Below are 17,417 nucleotides of genomic sequence, written 5' to 3' on the forward strand. Positions count from 1 at the left end.
TTTGATATCTATCTTCTCTTTATCCCTCAAACCAGGACATTGCTAAAAGTATTTAAGCAGTGATCCCAGACCTTGAGGTGTTAGTTTTTGCAGGTTATGTTGGAGGCTGATCTGAACCTGGTTACATATACTTATGCCCCCTGTATTTTAACATAGGGGGGTGTATACTTATGCCCACTGTATTTTAAGGAAGAACATTAATTTATTTACAATACATTATTCACTCTCAGAGAAAATTGGTGTCCTTAAAAGGTTGGATTTTCCAATTTTTTTGTATTCCTCTTTTTAATCAACTTAAGCATGGGTGTGTACATTTATGCATGCCACTGTAAGTGTGATATTTAGCAAATTTACTAAGGTATTTAAGTACAGACATATAAAAGTCACCTTCTTTTCCCAATGACATTTAGCAGAGGAAGAGGATAGGTAATGAGATCCAGACATGAAAGCTAGACTCTGAAAAGAGTCTTAAAAACTAGAGATTTAAACTCATCTTAACTCATCAAATTAAGAAAATGAGAGGAAAACAGAGCAAAGAGAAGAGAAATTTGATGGCGTTTTTTTTTCCTCCAGGTGTTGCGTGCAGCTCCGCCCACCAGTCGTCCGTCCTCCGCCCCCTGTCATCCCGGGTCTCGGCCATAGGCCCAGTAAGGAGCCGGGGAAGAGGGGGGGGGGGGTTGTGCCAGCGACACGCCGATGCTCCTCCAGGACACGCACAGCACGGACCAGCTCGGCTCAGTCGGCTCCCTGCACACATCAGCGCGGACCGGTTCAGTTCTGGCCCGGTTACCTGGCACCACGGAGCCTCCTGCACTCAGTCAGCATGTCGGAACTGTCCGTGAACGACCACCTCGAAGGGATTTTATCAGATTTTGAAGGTATGTCGGCTGTGATATTGAATGACTTTACTGCTGCCCGGTTTGTTGGCTCGTAATAAAACCTTCTGTGGGGCTGCCCCCCCCCCTCTCGGCCAGAAACTCGTGTCTGCTTTAGGAGCCCGAAGCGAGTAGTTTTCAAAAAAGAAATATAGCAAAAAAAAAACACTAAAATGCAAGAATCTTTGTTTTGTTGTTCGTTAAATCTACAGCTATAATGTCAGTTTATAAGCTATATGACTATATCAACAGAAGATGAAATAAAAATATGAATATGTAGCTGTTTTAGCATTCTAAGGCAGTAATGGGCAGTGATTGGTCATTTGAAGGCGTCTAAAACGTAGCTAAATGCGGTGGACTTTCCCCACTAGTTTCTCACCTTTTAGGCCTGTATTTGCGATTAATGGAGTCGATTGATCGATAGGCACTGTTTTTGATAATAGCAGCCAGTTGGTGAACGTAGGACACTATGTAAAATATGGCATTCTGAACATGGGGGAACTGGTTAAAAATGTTGTTGCAAAGCAATTAATGGTTTGAATGACTTTATAATGTTTGGCTTTGTGTGAGACTACAATTACTGGAGTCCAATGGTAAACGTCCTGGGCAGGTAGGAAAGCACTAATAACAGTGTAGCTAAGCCGTGTGTGTGTGCGTGTGTGTGTGCGTGTGCGTGTGTGTGTGTGTGTGTGAGAACATCCCATAAGCAGACAATAGTATCTTTTAGAAGCAGCAGTAAACTGGATGAGCTGCCTGTCTCTGTTAGATCTCTCCTGGTCTTTCCTTACTTGGCTTATTGCACCGCTAAACATCATCTCCATTCAACTGATTGCTGGCACTCCGTTTTCTTCTTCTGTGATTAATATATATTTGTATATATATATAAATAAATAAATAGTGTATTATAAATAAATAAATGTTATTCCTTAAAATACAGGGGACATAGGTAGGCCTATACACACCACTATGTTAAATTCCCTTAGAGAAGAAAGTTGGTGTCCTTTTAAAGGTTGGCTTTTCCAAATTGTTTTTAAAAATTGTGGTCAATTTCCAACAGATGTTTTTTCATTCACTTATGCAAGCCACTGAAAGTGTATTTAGCAAATTTGTATTTATATAATTTCATAAAAATGTATATTCAGCGTTCCAGTGATAACCTACTGTATATGAAAAGGCAAAACTTGCCCACAAAAGGGCAACAAAAAGAAACCCTAGATATGAGGTCCAAAAGGGGAAAAAGGGCAGTTTCATAACGTCAGAGGATCCTTAATAAGACCTGTCTTATTGGCTCCAATGAACGAGGTCTATAATAAATAATAAAGAACTAACTAGATATACTCTAAATGATAGAATCTGAATGAGTCTAGATTTTTGAAACCAATACCATATAGTTTGAATGGGGTATGTATAGTAATGAGACAACAGCCACACAAATAACTTAAAACATGTCCGTTAATGATTCCTTAAATGTGGTTATTAAGGATATAGACCAAGGACATCTCTCAGTGTACGAGTACATTTGTCAGTGCTGTTGGGTGGACAATGGAGACATTTTTTTAATAATAACTCGTAACGTGTTGTGGAATTTTCATACCGACATTGCTTTTTATTGGCCGACAAATATGGAAATGCTGATATATCATCACTCTGAAACAACATGTTTACGTTCATGATGGATGGGCCAACAAAATGTCTTTAAGACAGGAGACCCTAACCCATTGACCATGATAGTTCTCCAACCTTAATCACGTGTTTATCATTGTAACCAGACAACAACAGTCCCCTAACCTTAACAAAGTCATTTTAATCCAAACCGCATGCTTTCCTTAAACCTAACCCAATCTAAAGCACAGACCAATGATGTCGCCCTGTTGTTTGCTGGGGTGGTGGTGGTGGTGCAGGGGAAATGACACACATGCCTTTGGTCCAGGGTCATCATCTGATGTGTCCCTCCCACTTAACCCCTAGTTCCTTCAGAGGAGCACGACCTCTGACATATGTAGCAATTGTAAGTGGCTTTGGATAAAAGCTTTAGCTACGTAACATATAGTTTTCAGATCTGAAAAATCCCTTCTATGTGCTGTTCCAGAGGCAATGGACAACAGAAGTCGGTGTTTTCCCAAAAAGTTGTTTAGCCCGGTCGCGAGTGTGTCTTTCGACTTTTTCCACTCAACCTCATTTGTTGGACTAAAAATATTAGACCTCCCTATTACAATATGATCCAATCTAAAAAACATCAGTTTTCTGACACAATGGAAGAACCTTTTTTTTTTTTTTGCAAGTTATATTACAATATACAGGGTTTCTATTTTCTCATTGCCCAGGCTGCAACTTTTTGAAAAGTTCTGTCCAAAGTGAATACGCTGACGTTACTGTGTGGACATGGACATTCTGATTGTTATGTGATGAACTTTGACAAGCATAGTCAGTGAACTGCTGCTCGCTGCCACCTATAACTCTGTCATTTCTCATGCACTTGGAGTTTCAATAAAAACCCGTCACCGGATACAGTTGCGATCGGTGATGTTCATGACATTTTCTAGATCTATTTGAAACACCGTAAATCAGGCAAAGATTAAGAGAAAACAAAAGAAGCAGACATTTGAAGAAAACCTTTAATTACTAGGAGTATCTTCAGTGTGAGGACAGTGAAGGATGGAGAGAATGTCAGAATGACCTGACTTTGTTCATCCTCAGGGTGATCCATCATGTCCTGGGACCCTGCAGGGACAGTACAACAAAAGCTGCCCCCTCTGCTTTCAGTCTTACTTTCTTCCCACATTCCTCTGTTTAGACAGGTGTTGATCTGTGCCTCTAAACAAATTAGTGTAGCCTTGGGCCGTAGACCGCCACTGTAGTTGCTTTTTAACAACTGCTGTCTGTTTGACACTTTAAACTGATGCCATAAGACAGCGTCTTCGCCCTTTAAAAAATGCCAGGTAGTTTATTGCCCCAATGTGTAAAAATGGCTCCCATCTAGCGGTGAAATTGTATATGACAACCAACTGAATATTACTTCCTAGCCCCTCGCCTTCCAACTGTGTTTTAACTCCTACGGTGGCCGTATTATTCCAAGAAGTACGACTTCATCCGGGAATGCTGCTTCCAGTGTTAAAATAGGTTTATGTTTTTGTAATTTTGGTACCATTTAATTGCTAACATCAGCCATCCAGGAGCTATTGTTCGTAAAGCATCAGTGCTGTTGTTGTTCTGTATATTGTACGAGATAAATAGTGTAAGGCGATGTTTACAGTGAGTTAGAGAAGCAACGAAGGTTTGTGTTCTTAATATATTTCTCTGAGCAGTTTGTCAATAAAACATAAATTAGCTCTTAATATCTCCATTGTTTACACGCAGCTGTTCCAGCTGTAGCTGGTTTGTGTTACCACTGCACGTGATGTGAGTTGTCTGCCAGGGAAATCCCGACACACATGATTGCGTTTATTTACAAGGTAGAGAGTCCTTTTTCATCGTTGACGTGAGAAGGGAAGGGGAAGCATCTTAGACTTCCTATATTTATACACAACCATGCCATGTTAGCCAAGCAGCTCGAAAACTTCAAATTGACACAAATAGGCAGAATCACTTGTCGAGATGAAAGCGGGAGACCTTCTAAAATCCTTGCTCTTTATGATCCCTTGGGAACGGTTGGGTTTCTGTAGATAGCATCAGAGTCCGGTCTAGACCTGCTCTTTATGAAAATCGCAATGAGATAACTGTTGGGATTTAGCGCCATATAATTAAAATTGAAACAGAATTTTCATCTGTGAAAAGCCACTCCAATATTAACCTTGGTCTTGTTGCTTTGCCTGATGTTTTTATTCTCTTTACCTTCCTTGGTGACTTTGCTACATGTCCTAAAGAATTGGCTTTAAAGGTGCCCTGTCATACAAAACCTTTTTATTACTTGCCTTTTTTTTTAGTCTGTGTGGTCCATATGGGTGTGTTGTTCGTTTGTGTGTGTTTTATGTGTGTGCCATGTGGTAAATGTGAAGATGAACTGCTACCTCCTCTGTCAGCTCTAGCCACTAAAAAAGAAATAAGAGGAGAAATCAGGCCAACCAATGATGTCTGACATCCTGTTGCCTGAGCTCATTACTATTCATGAGCTGGGTAAAGGATGCTGTGGCGGGGCATCTTTAAATCTGCTGGCAGGAGCAAGGAATCTCCCCCCCCTGGCTTTTGTCACGGCGCTATTGAGTGTAAAAGCGCGAAATGCGGCGCTATGTGTTGTAGCGGCAGGAAAAGAGGCCCAAAATGCAGGCAGGAGGACGTTCAAGAGACAAAGGGAACACAGAGGTTAAATACAAGAGGTAACGAGGCAACAAGGAACATGTGATATATCAGGTGAATCACATTAGGGCGGGGCAGGACAATCAGACAGACAAGAAGTAAAACCGAGACCGAGACCAGACTTCAAAATAAAACAGGAAACAGAACACAGACACTCAACAGGGAACAACACAAGACCAGGGTGGAAACACGGAGAAATAACAGAAAAGAAAAAAAGGAACAGGATAAACCAGAACACTATGTCCCTCTTTGGCTAATATATTTTAAAGAGGGAGGCACAACATGGCGGCCGGCATTCGAGTAAGTCGCTTGTATGTATTCTGAATGATTTTGAATAGCAGTTTATACGCTAAGGAGAATACTTTGACTAGTTGGTGGAAGTGATTACACATGACTGAGCATATATGTGTGCAAGAAAATAGTTTTTTCCTAAGAATCAACTCAAAAAAACTACACAATGGAGCTTTTAGAAATAAGATTTGTAACGATTAATCATGTAAAGATTCTTTTGTAATTGTATTGTTGCCATCCGCTCCCTTCACGGTATAGCAGAGGTGCCTATAGCTTTCTAATTCTTGTCTCATTTGTGGTCTAATAAACACAGTGTGGAAAGGGAGAGTAAACAAAACAGAAACGTCTTTCAATCAAGCTTTTTTACGTTGTTTCACAGTTTGGGGTTGGACTGGTGCTCTTAATAAGCTTCATAGTTTTGCGCCTGCTTAGTCCGAATTAGTATGTTGTTTTTTCGACTTAAGAATTGCCGCCACCCACTGCATATCCTGATAACCAACTCCTAATAATACTGTAGTGTATGAAAAGCATTCATTCACACATTCTTTTGCCTATTTTTGGTTAAAATTTGCGACACATTTGGACAAAGAACCAGACTATAGAGGCAACTTTTGGATACTTTTGTTCTGTCATGTGATTACCTTGCAACGTTAACATGTTTAAAAAAAATAATCCTGTTTTGGAGACAGTGAACCCGTTTCCTCCAGCTGCTTGGTCAGGGCCGAGAGCCCCCCAATTTGAAGATGATCAGATATGATGGATCTACATTTGATATGGTAACAGGGGAGTGATTGTTGATGCTGGGCTGCTGGCCAGCCAGCTGTGGAGTGCTGGGTGAAAGATGGTGCCTCATTTCCAGCGCCCACTTCTGTTTCATTCAGATGGCTGAGCCCCCATCTAAAAGGCATGTGAACTGTGATATATTGCCGTATGGACATTTTGTCCCACCTCTATTCATAAGTGCCTCTATTAATTCCTTTCTGCTTTTCTAACTCAAAAAATAACTGTAAAACTAAAGTTAATAAGTTAGTGTAACGTAGTGTTGAATGTTTTAAAAAAAAGTGATAAACGTGTTGAAAAAAGATACAACGTAACATCATTAAGGCAGGTTTTAAGTTACTGGACTTGAGACGGACAAAAAACTATGTACCATCCGCAAAACAGTGATGGAAAATGATGGTTATTAGTGATCTGGATGAGAGGAAGCAACTACTTAAAACACTGCAGAGGCCCAAGAATGGACCCTTGAGGAACCCCACAATTAAAATTTAGCAACAGGGAAAGGCATTTTCTACAAGAACAGAAAAGGCTCTGTTGGAGAGCTAAGATTGTGGTAGCTGTAGAGGTGTTCCCACCGTTAGACAAACTTAGAGTAGAAGCCAGATGCCAGAAGTCAGAGGTCTGTTGATAAAATAAAAGGACAAACTGTGGGAATACCTTTTTTAAAAACGGATAAAGGATACTGTCTAAAACTCAAGTAGAGGATCTTATTTGTGAAATTAATTCCCGTAGTGTTGAGATGTTAATATTAACAGACTAATTATAACATTAGCATAAAATATATTCTCCAAAATAAAAATGGAACCAAACAGTGTGAACATGCTCTAATGTGGGGGGGCCTTCTCTTTAACATGTTTAACAAATATGCCTCAAATTTTAGATTAATTTTTCCATAGTCTGGAGCATCTATTTTTTGTGTTTTTGTGTTTGCTTTATTTGCAATTCTTAAAACATCACATGTCTTACAATTACATTCCAAGATAGTGTCCTTCCTCTCAGAAAAGTACTCTTTGGATCAGAATAAAATCAAAGTCTAACGTCTAACAGCTTTACAGATGTTACACATACACACACATTACCAATTGCTATTTACTAACACATTACACAACACATTATGCAATGTGCATCCTTCTTACTATGACCACTACTACCGTCATCACTAAATATTGTGCGTTTTGTCATGTTGGTTTTGAGCTGTATGGATCCCCACTAACCTGGATAAAGTTTTAAACTGTAACGGTAATACAGCGTGTCGGGGGGAAACAGTGTTTCCTGCAGTGTGTGGTCATATGCAGAGGGACTTGTCTCACCTGGGGTGTGATAAACAGTAAATTAATCAAATTCAGTGCCTGTAACGTTATTTTCTAAGCTACGTAGCTGTCAAATTCGGAAATTACCGTTGTATGTCACTCTGCCTGTGGAGACTCACGCTGTTTATTTGGTTGCCATGAATTCACATGAGAGTGATGACGTTCTGTCACTGTTCCAGCTGCTCCCCCTCAAAGAGGAGAGACAGCGGATAGCTCTTCCGTTAAGTTCAGCAAATGGCCCTGCAGAGTCATGTAATAACAACTTCATGACATTTCATAAAACGCTGAAGCAGCGGCGGCAACAATTTCTTAGCATCCGAACCTTAACTAAGAAATGGACACAGCGGAAACATAGCTGGAATTAATTTGGGATTTGATCTTAAATGGTGAGGACCGACAGAGTCCCTTGTGTGGATAGGTAGACTGAGTGAAGGCAGTGGAAGGTGTGTACTAGATTGGAGGGAGAGGCAGGAGGGCATTTGGGACTTTGGGTGACATGGGAGATTAGAGGAGGTCAGGGGGGCTAAGAGCGGCCTCTCCCAGCCCTGTCACGTCCTCGTACTGCACTCCAGCAGGACGCGAACCCTGCAAAGATCAGAGGGGGTCCCATGACTTAATGACCCAGTGACCACACACACACACACACACACACACACAGCTCGTTGTCTTTGCTCACAACAAGTGGTACATTCCAGCCTGCATTAACGCAGTGGAGCTCACACATCGACATAGTTGGTCTGTGTTTTCTGTAGACATCATTTGTCATTAATACAAAATTAAATAAAGAAAACTACACAATGCACATTAACACACACGCAATCAACTGTTGCACACACAGTCTCCCCTGATCTCATGAACTCATGAAGTGTTTTCACCTAGCCAGCCTTATTCCCTCTTTGTCATGAGCCCATGGTCACACGCATGCGCATGCACACACACACATGCACGCACACAGATACGGGTGGCACTGGGTTTGTTTTGGTGTCAATCCATTCTACCATAATAGAACAGAATTTAGCAAAGCATCACTGCAAGCTGCCTGATACTCAGACATGTCTGGAGTTGCCTTTAAGACACACTGGACCACCTCTAATGAACCAATGAGAGAGCAGTGACACAACCATTACTGCAGGGGAAGTTTAAGGGAAGAAATTCTGTTAGGTTCAAATTCACTGTCGTGATCTGAGTTTGTAATGTTCCCTTAGTATTCCTTGGTAATCTATTCAAATGCGCAGACTCATGTTGTATTCACATATTCACCAGACATATCCATTTCCTGGTAGTAAAGAAAAATGTCTGACATGGCTGATTGGTGTCCAATTTGAAATTGAGTTGAATGCATGCGGCTGCAATGAAGGTGCAGAGACTCCAAGAGCCCAGATGTGAAAGACCCAGAAACGTCCATTTAGATCCACTGTATTGGTGTGGATATGGGGTTTCATAACTAACATGGCTGCATGACATAGGGGTAATTGGGAATAAGTATAAAACATCTGCCTGTCTTTCCTTCTTTAAACAGGCATGAAATGCTGGCAGCTAAACTTTGGACGCACTGTCCTTTTAATAGACTCCAGCTTCTTTTTAATATTTTTCAAGCAACAGGTGCTTATGAGGTGTGTGTGCGTGCGTGTGCGTGTGTGTGTGTGTGTCCGTGTCTGCAGGCACTGTGTCATTTTCAGTGTTACAACATTGCAAATGGCTGCTTGGAATGTGTCTTCCAGATGTGCTTTTAGTAAGTGGAAGTTTCGTGAAAGGATGTTGTTTGTGTGGCTGAAAGAGAGAGAGAGAGAGAGTGTATGACTGTCTGCACAGCGCTGTGGCTGCAATTTGTCGCAATGTGCATTTTACTTAACATCACTCGGTGGGTTTGCGTGATTGTGTGTGTGTGTGTGTGTGTGTGTGTGTGTGTGTTCACACGTGTCAATGCACATGCTGTCTTGTCATAGAGTTATGCCTGTATGGAATGTGCAGACAAGGGGGGTGGGTTTGGGGGTGGACATAGACATAGACATGCCCAGACTCAGCATCCCCTCATTGTGTGTCCCCAGGACAGCTTCCCTCCCAGAGCTGACTAGTTCCCAAATCAGCCCATCTTACTGGCCCGTAGCCGGTTACTCACCATAGGGGATCGAGTTGAGAATCAAGAGAATGCCCCCCCCCCCCCCCCCCCCCCCCCCCCCCCCCCCCCCCCCCCCCCCCCCCCCCCCCCCCCCCCCCCCCCCCGCACCTACTACAACATTACCTTATAAGAAATGTATGAGTGTTTTGTGTGGTTCAACTCCATATTTGTAGTTAAAAAGGATCTAATATTGTTTTATTTAACCCTCCTGTTGTCCTTGGGTCAAATTAGACCCCTTTAAAAAATGTCTACACCTATAACATGAGTTTCTTTTAAACCAAATTACCACAAAAAATGATTTGGATTCCTTCCAACGCTCTTTGCAAATGCATTTGATCACTTTCATACCTCTTATATTAACTATTAGTCAAAATAATTCATAATTTCTGCTTTTTTAACTCAAATGGTAGGTACAATTCTGTATAAATGAAGGTAATTGACCATGGTTTCCAAAAGTACTGTAGCCTCAAAATAGTGGTAGCAAGGTGGTGTTAGAGAAAACGTAAAAAAAAAGTCTGAAAAAGGGGGACGAAAATGTCACATTTTTGTCTGTTTTTGACCTGGGAGGACAACTCAAGGGTTAAGATTTCCCTTTGAGTGTTTTCATCTTTTTATACATAGCAAGTTTACTAATTGGCTGATCTTTATGAAAGTACTCTTTCTAAATGGAATTGTCTCTCATAACTAAATCTGACTCGACTCCAGCCTGTTAGGAAAAAAAAAACGTGCGCTTCTTCTATGCTACACCCGAAAGAGCAAACAAACCACCCCTACTTTCCATGAGTCTCTACAAGGCTTGTTCCCTGAAGCCCGAAGTTAACAAGCTACTAGTCAACACCAGAACCTGACACTAGTATCGAGATTCCTGCCTGCTTGCATTCACTGAGACCTGGCTAGTGCTCAACTCACTGGGTACTTGTTCGTTGTAGCCTGGCGATCAGATCTCGAGTAACCACGATTAAACTCAATAAAAATAGAAGCAATGCCATTTTTATAGAGGACTTAAAGTATTAGGAAGGTCACCATGCACTGACAATATCATGTCTTGAACTGACTGGTGACTGGTCTTGATGTATCCAAAGTAACAAAAAACATGACGTTGTTTCTTTAATATACACGTTACTTAGTTTGATTGATTACATAATCAAAAAGCAGAAAAATAATGGTTTAACCAGCTAAGTCAGAATGTGGGCATGGGAGTGTTTATACAGGAAGCAAGCTATCATCACGTTCACTGACACACACACACACACACACACACACACACACACACACACACCCCTTTCCCAGTGAACTGAAAAGCATAGGCCATGAAAGGATGCCTCAGACATCTACACAGGAGTGTACTCACACTTTCCCAGAACTTCAGACATAGCTGTGGGTGAATTCGACACAATGTGTGCTAGTGTGTTTGTGTATGAGAGAGAGAGAGAGAAAGAGAGAGAGTTGGAGCATCTCTCTTTATCAGATTGAGGTGGCATTGTGTAAGAGGAGAGGATTAGGGTATGCACAACTGATAGAACCGAGGGAGTGGAGCCAAACGTAGAGAACACACACAAACATACACACACAGACACACAGGTAGAACAGAGCAGAGACGGGGCGCACCACTGCCACCGTAATTATTTCCCCGGTGTTTGACAGGTTGCCAGCAATTACCTGATACCAGGGCTCCTTATCTTTTGTATGGAGAGCAGGTTCACACTTGTAGCCTCAGCGAACCCAGCCGAGTCCACACAACCCTCCCCCAACACACACACATACCCCTCCCCAGCCTGCCCAGGGCCTACAGAGGCTGCGAGCCATTAACTGCTCAGGTAGAAACCGAAATAAGGTGTGTCCTATAAGGCTGAGCTGATTAAGGCATCTTTTTAAACATTTTTAACAATTAATTAATTCATGTCTTTCTTCATTATGCAGCAGAAAGCTAAGGCATCTGCCTTTTCCCATCATCACGTTGTACACACCAACATGCATTTACAGTGAAGCTGTAAAAATTAGGATTTGGAACGTTACCAAACACAAAACTTTGTTAAAATGCTTTTAAGCAATTATTTAATAAATTCTAAATGTTCAACATAATACCCAGTAACAGTCAGATAGTGTTGGGGGGGGGGGGGGGGTATGAAGTCAGACTCAGTGGGGAGTGAAACTAAAGCAGAGGGACAGATACGGAGCTGTACTCGAGCTAAAGTAGAACACTTTTGAATTCATTAACTCAGTTATCAGGCAAATAAAACGCTGAGACAGATCATCTGAAAACTGCTTAAAAAAGGGACCAATGATCAGTCTATCCCTAATTTACACATCCCAAAGATATAGAGCAGTTATCATCATTCATTTGGAGTTGTGTTTGTGTACTATCTCTCTTTTAGCTCTGTTTTTGGTCTCCACCATCTCCTAGGCCTTTAACTGCTAAATGCTAGTTAGTCTCTAACTGTGTCTGTCTGCTGAAGCAGGTAGAGTGCAGTGGGTTTTAAAGAGCTTTTTCTCTGAACGCAGTGAGAAAACAAAGCTTTGAGAGTGTGGAGAGTGACCTGAAACAGGGAAGGTGAAGACGGATAAACAATGAGCTAACTCATTATAAAGCAGAGTGACTCCTTTCATATTTGTTACACTGTTTTCACATTGTCATTTAAGACATTGTTATATAAAAAAAAGATTGATTATGACCAAATTAACTCTTTTGTATTGCTGTGAAACTGATCACAATGAAATTCAACACTTCATGCAACTGCAGTATATACTGTATATCATATCAAAAGTGACTGGTGTATTCCATTTAACATGTTTTCCTCGGGTCAAATTGACCCTTTTTTCAATATCAAAAATAACTGATTGATTCCACACGCTCTTTGTCAAGAACTAATCTCTACTTTCATTAATTTTGGGGCGTCTTATATATTGTTTTATAGCATTTGAAAAAAACAATTGAAAAAGTATTGAGTAAAAGTTGACACATTCCAGTCTGTGATTATCCATCAACATCCATTCCTCTAATTTATGCTTTTCTAACTCAAACATTAAGTATAATTTCCTATAAATGAGGTTTATGGACCATAAATTCCCAAAAATAACTAAAACTAAAATTAATAAGTTAGTGTTACGTAGTGTTGAACACGTCAAATAAAGTGACAAACATTGGAAAAAAAGCATCAAAAGTGTTAAAGAGACAAACGTAAGAAAAAGTAAAAAAAAAAATGAGTGTTGATTTTCAATTTTGAAAAAATCGGAAAGACAACATGAGTCCATCAAACTATTTTTTTTGTATTGAAAATCAGACTTTACAAACAGCAAGTCTACTGAATGGAACTACGAATCTGAATTAACAAACAGGAAATGCACCTCTGGAGACTCAGAAGCAGCCCAACGGTGATACACTAAGGGCCAGTGAATGCTGTGTGTGTGTGTGTGTGTGTGTGTGTCACTGAGAGGTCATCGGTCTGGTCATGCAACACATCGAGACTGTGTTTGAGTCTTAATGACACACTTCTGTAATCACACCTTGGCTCTCTAAGCTGAGCAGTATGGATACACACACTCACTCTCGCCTCCACTTAACAAGTGTGCCTTGTGTGTGTTGCAGCACTTCTCACTTTTAAAGGAAAACTGGTGTATTTCAACTCCAGTTTTATCTTTTTAGCTCTTACCTTTGGCTCTATATGTATGTGGTTAAATGTATGTTTGAAATAAAAATATTTATTCACTCTCTCAGTTTAAACATTGCACTCTGGGTAAATGGCAGAGATTTCTTGCAAAGTTTAGTTCCAACAGCCAATGAAACAGTTTGTAAACCAGCCGTAAAACTGTCCTTTGTAGTGTAGTGAAACTCTTTTGACCCTACGTGAAAAATAAGTGTTCTCTAAAAATGTTGTGAAATGGTTTCAATTTTAATTTAAATACTTTTGCAACTCTAATTTGTGACTAATAGCGTGTACTTCAGTGTTTGTCATGGCAAAGCCTGCAGAAGGTGACATGATGATATAGCCTGATTTAAAAAAATATGTTGCAGCTTTGTCAACGGTGATGAATTGGTATAAAAGAGGTATTTAGGCGCACAATATTGCAGGTAGCAGCTGTGGATCTCAGCTTTCGCTTTGGAACTATAATTATATACCCCATACCCGCCCACCCACTTCTTCTCATGGTATGTCACGTCGCAGTGGTTGAATTTTGTAACACAAAACCCCACTGGACGCCCTGACTCCAGCTCCGACCTCAATCCACCCTTTGTGTTTGCAGCTTGCAGGAAATGTGTGTGTTTGTGTGTGTGTTCAACAAAGGAAGGGGACACTGTTCCCATACAAAGGCAAGTGGCTAAGATCATTCAGGACCCAGAAACCAAAAGAAAGAGAGATTTAATATGATCTTCTGAACACAGGCACATTCACACACTGTAGAGCGTATGTGTCTCCGCACGCAGACACACACACACACACACACACACACAAACACACACATGCACAAACCTACACACAGCATTCTTTCCACTGTCACAAGATTCAAGATTTCTTAACTGTCACACCAGAGTACACTGTAGTACAGCACAGAAACAATTAAAAAATACAAATCTACCAAGTCTAAAAAAACTGAAAAATATAAATATCTGGATACATACAGTTGGGAGTATTAATACACATATTTTAATATTTAAAAGATGCGTCATTCCTGCGTTTAGTCTCGTAACTGTTGTAACTGTGGATACTCTGAGATGCTAGTATGTGGTTTCTATTGGATACTATGGTTGTAAATAAAGTATAGCAGCACATGCAAAACTGCAAACTAAAAAAAATGGCCGGTCATGTTGATGAAATAGTTCAATTTAAAAGAGAAGAGAGAGATCAAAAAAGAGACGAAGCTTGTAGAAAGTTGAAGATTCCAGGTTTCAGGCCTGAGCTTGATCCTTTTGGGCCTGACTGAACTTAGGTCTAAAATAATGGAGGACCAGACTCACAGTCTCACAATCCACAGCCCTTGTGGTAGCAAGAGAATTTAATCAAAATCTACAATGTATTAGCTCGGGCTATAGTGATAATAATTTCATCACCAAATGAATTGGTGAGATTTCAGGACATGGTGACACGGGTCATGAAACATGATCAGTCGGACGTTCAGGTTAGTTAAATCAGAGATTCTCTATTAAACGCTGACCAAATTGCACAAAACGGCACATTTATACTTATACTGTGTGTTTTTACAAAAGAAGAAGCACTGCTTACACGTTAGTTAATAAAGCTGGGACATTTTATTAACAACTCGTATATTCTTTCTTCCCACCTCCAGCGCTGAAGAGATCCTTCGACGTTGAAGATGTGGATGACATACCGTCCTTCTCCTCAGCTTCACCCGTCTCCACCCCCGTTTCTCCCTCGTCCCCCCATTTCTTTCTCCACCACAACAAAGCCAGTGAGGGGCGAGGAGGAGCTGGCCATTCCCCTTCATTAGCCTTCAACAACAACAACAACAACACCCTGGGGTCCACATCCCACCACCCCCGTATCAGCCTGACTTCTAATCCCAGCCCAGTGATAAAGTCCCGTAGCGTAGTCAGCAGCCTGTCCTTCAACCGAGGAACCATTAACAAGTCGACCATCAACAATGGTTCTTCTGTCACGAGGGCTGCATCCTTCCAGAGCAGGTTGAACCCCAACGGTTACTCCATTCTGTCTGGGCCAGGAAGTGACGACAGCCTTCACAGCTCCACGTCCAGCCTGGAGTACTCTGGTGGGGGAGCCCTCCCTCTTACTAAGCTAGGGTCATATCACAGCCCTCCGCCTCAGGGGGAGTACCACCGAACCCAGCCCCAGCTCCCACAACAGCACCGTGAGGGAGGTGCCAACCTGGAAAGCAACCTTAACCTGAAGTCCCGTGAGGTTGTTTTCCATGCCGGGATGGATCAAGGGCCTGGGATGATGCTGGGTGTTCCAGAGCCTCTGGGGGTGAACCATGGGTCCATGCTGAGCCTAGACCCCCAAATTTATAATGGACAAGGAGGAATGGTGAGTATGCAAAGAGGTGGAGGGGGAGACAGGATGTCACCAGGGTTGAGGTATGCCAGTGCTAATGCCAACTGGAATGGTCGTATTCAGAATGCCAGTTCCTTCGGGGAGGAGGGCTACGGTAGCTCCAAAAACCAGTACCAGCAGCAAGGCCCCCAGCTACTCAAGGCTCCCCAGCCCAAGGCCAAAGAGACTTCACGTCTCGGCAAGTTTCCCTTGGATCTCGACAGCCTGGTAAGCAGCACCTCAACCACCTCTCTCACCAAGACTCAAGGAGGATCCATGAGTCCCAACCCCCCCAGGCCTCCACCAAGAAGAACTGGAGGCTTGCAACACCACACAAGCCCACCATCCACCTCGGCCAGCCTCTCAGCCTCTCTCAGCAGCCTGGACAGTTCTTCTGACACCCCGCCCCTTTCCCTCCACCATCCCTTTTTGCCAATCTCCCTACATTCTCTAAATCCCTTGCAGGGTTCAATTCCTGTCCCAGAGATGAGTTGCTCCCCGGTGTCCTTTTCTCCAGCCCAGAGCCCCCAGGTGCAACTTCTGGCAGGGCCCCAAGTTGTCCAGGTGGTCCCAAACCTGTCTAACCCTACCAGCCCCTCCAGCTCCAGAGCCGTTTGGTCTGTGGAAGGCGGTCCAGGTGATGGCAGAGATATTGTTGGCTCAATATTACAGAGGATCGCTTCTTTCTCCCAGCATGTCACGACTGACACCAGCCCAGCAGCTGTGACCCAACCCCCTAAACACAATGGTGGGTTCTCATCTGAATATGGGTGCCCCCAGACCATGCACACGCCCACATGGAAACAGGGGGAGAAGAAACAGAAAGGTAAGATGTTTTTTTAAGGGCTTAAATAGCTGCATTTGTATTTGTCTGTAATTTATAAACCTGCATAATTGCATGCACATTTGCCTGTATTCTGAGGCTCATGAGAAAAAAAAGGGCAGGATGGAATGGTGGGTCATAACTCAAAACGATCAAAACAGTCATCTGCGAATTTGTGTGTTTGTGTGTCTGCGTATGTGTGTATGTGGCAACCTGCATCTTTACCTTTGTGGGTCATTGGTGTCCAGTCTTTGTGTGTGTTGTAAACCTTGCAACATGCAACATCTGTCCTATTTCTTATGATCACTGACATGACAAGACAACTATACTTCTAAAACCACACACTCACACATACACACATAACCCTGTTTCCTGAAAAATAATACTTAAATAACATTATGCTGATACCACATCTTTCCCTAGCTCTGCCTAACCCTAACCACTAACAGGACTCTGGAGGCGAACCCCGGCCTCTGGTGTCCTACATCCTTACAGTTTGTACGGTGCGCCACACAGTTGTGGTGCGGTGCATCTGATCTTAAAGCAACACTATGTTACTTTTCCCTCTTTGGTCCCCCCCATAGGTTGGAAGTGGAATTGTCCCATTGTGTCTCATTGGAACTACAGATCCGCTAACTGATCTGGCAGACTTGCACAGTGAGGTTATAGCCGGTAGAGAGCCACAAATCGAATGCTGAAAAGCCATTCACCCTGTTACCCGTTCATGAACCATTGAAACCATTTTGGAAACATTATTTTGAGGAATATCTAGTGTTGCTTTAGTCAAGGCATCTATTCAGATTGGCACCACAACATAATAATGGTAATATGGTAATATATATGTATGAATATACACTCACCGGCCACTTTATTAGGTACCCCATGCTAGTAACGGGTTGGACCCCCTTTTGCCTTCAGAAC

The 17,417-nt window shown here is 42.1% G+C and overlaps 1 protein-coding gene across 1 annotated transcript in view; it reads left to right on the forward strand.

Annotated features, from left to right (window-relative positions):
• The first annotated feature begins 676 nt into the window (after positions 1–676).
• sept12 (septin 12) overlaps positions 677–17,417 on the forward strand; it is a 66,763-nt gene continuing 50,022 nt past the window's right edge. The window contains exons 1-2 of the mRNA XM_034894063.1: positions 677–878; positions 14,952–16,499. Of these exons, the coding sequence (XP_034749954.1) occupies positions 824–878; positions 14,952–16,499 (1,603 nt within the window). The 5' untranslated portion in view covers positions 677–823. The remainder of the gene's footprint in view (positions 879–14,951; positions 16,500–17,417) is intronic.

Source organism: Etheostoma cragini, chromosome 15 (genome assembly GCF_013103735.1).
Source record: "Etheostoma cragini isolate CJK2018 chromosome 15, CSU_Ecrag_1.0, whole genome shotgun sequence".
NCBI classification, from domain to species: Eukaryota; Metazoa; Chordata; class Actinopteri; order Perciformes; family Percidae; genus Etheostoma; species Etheostoma cragini.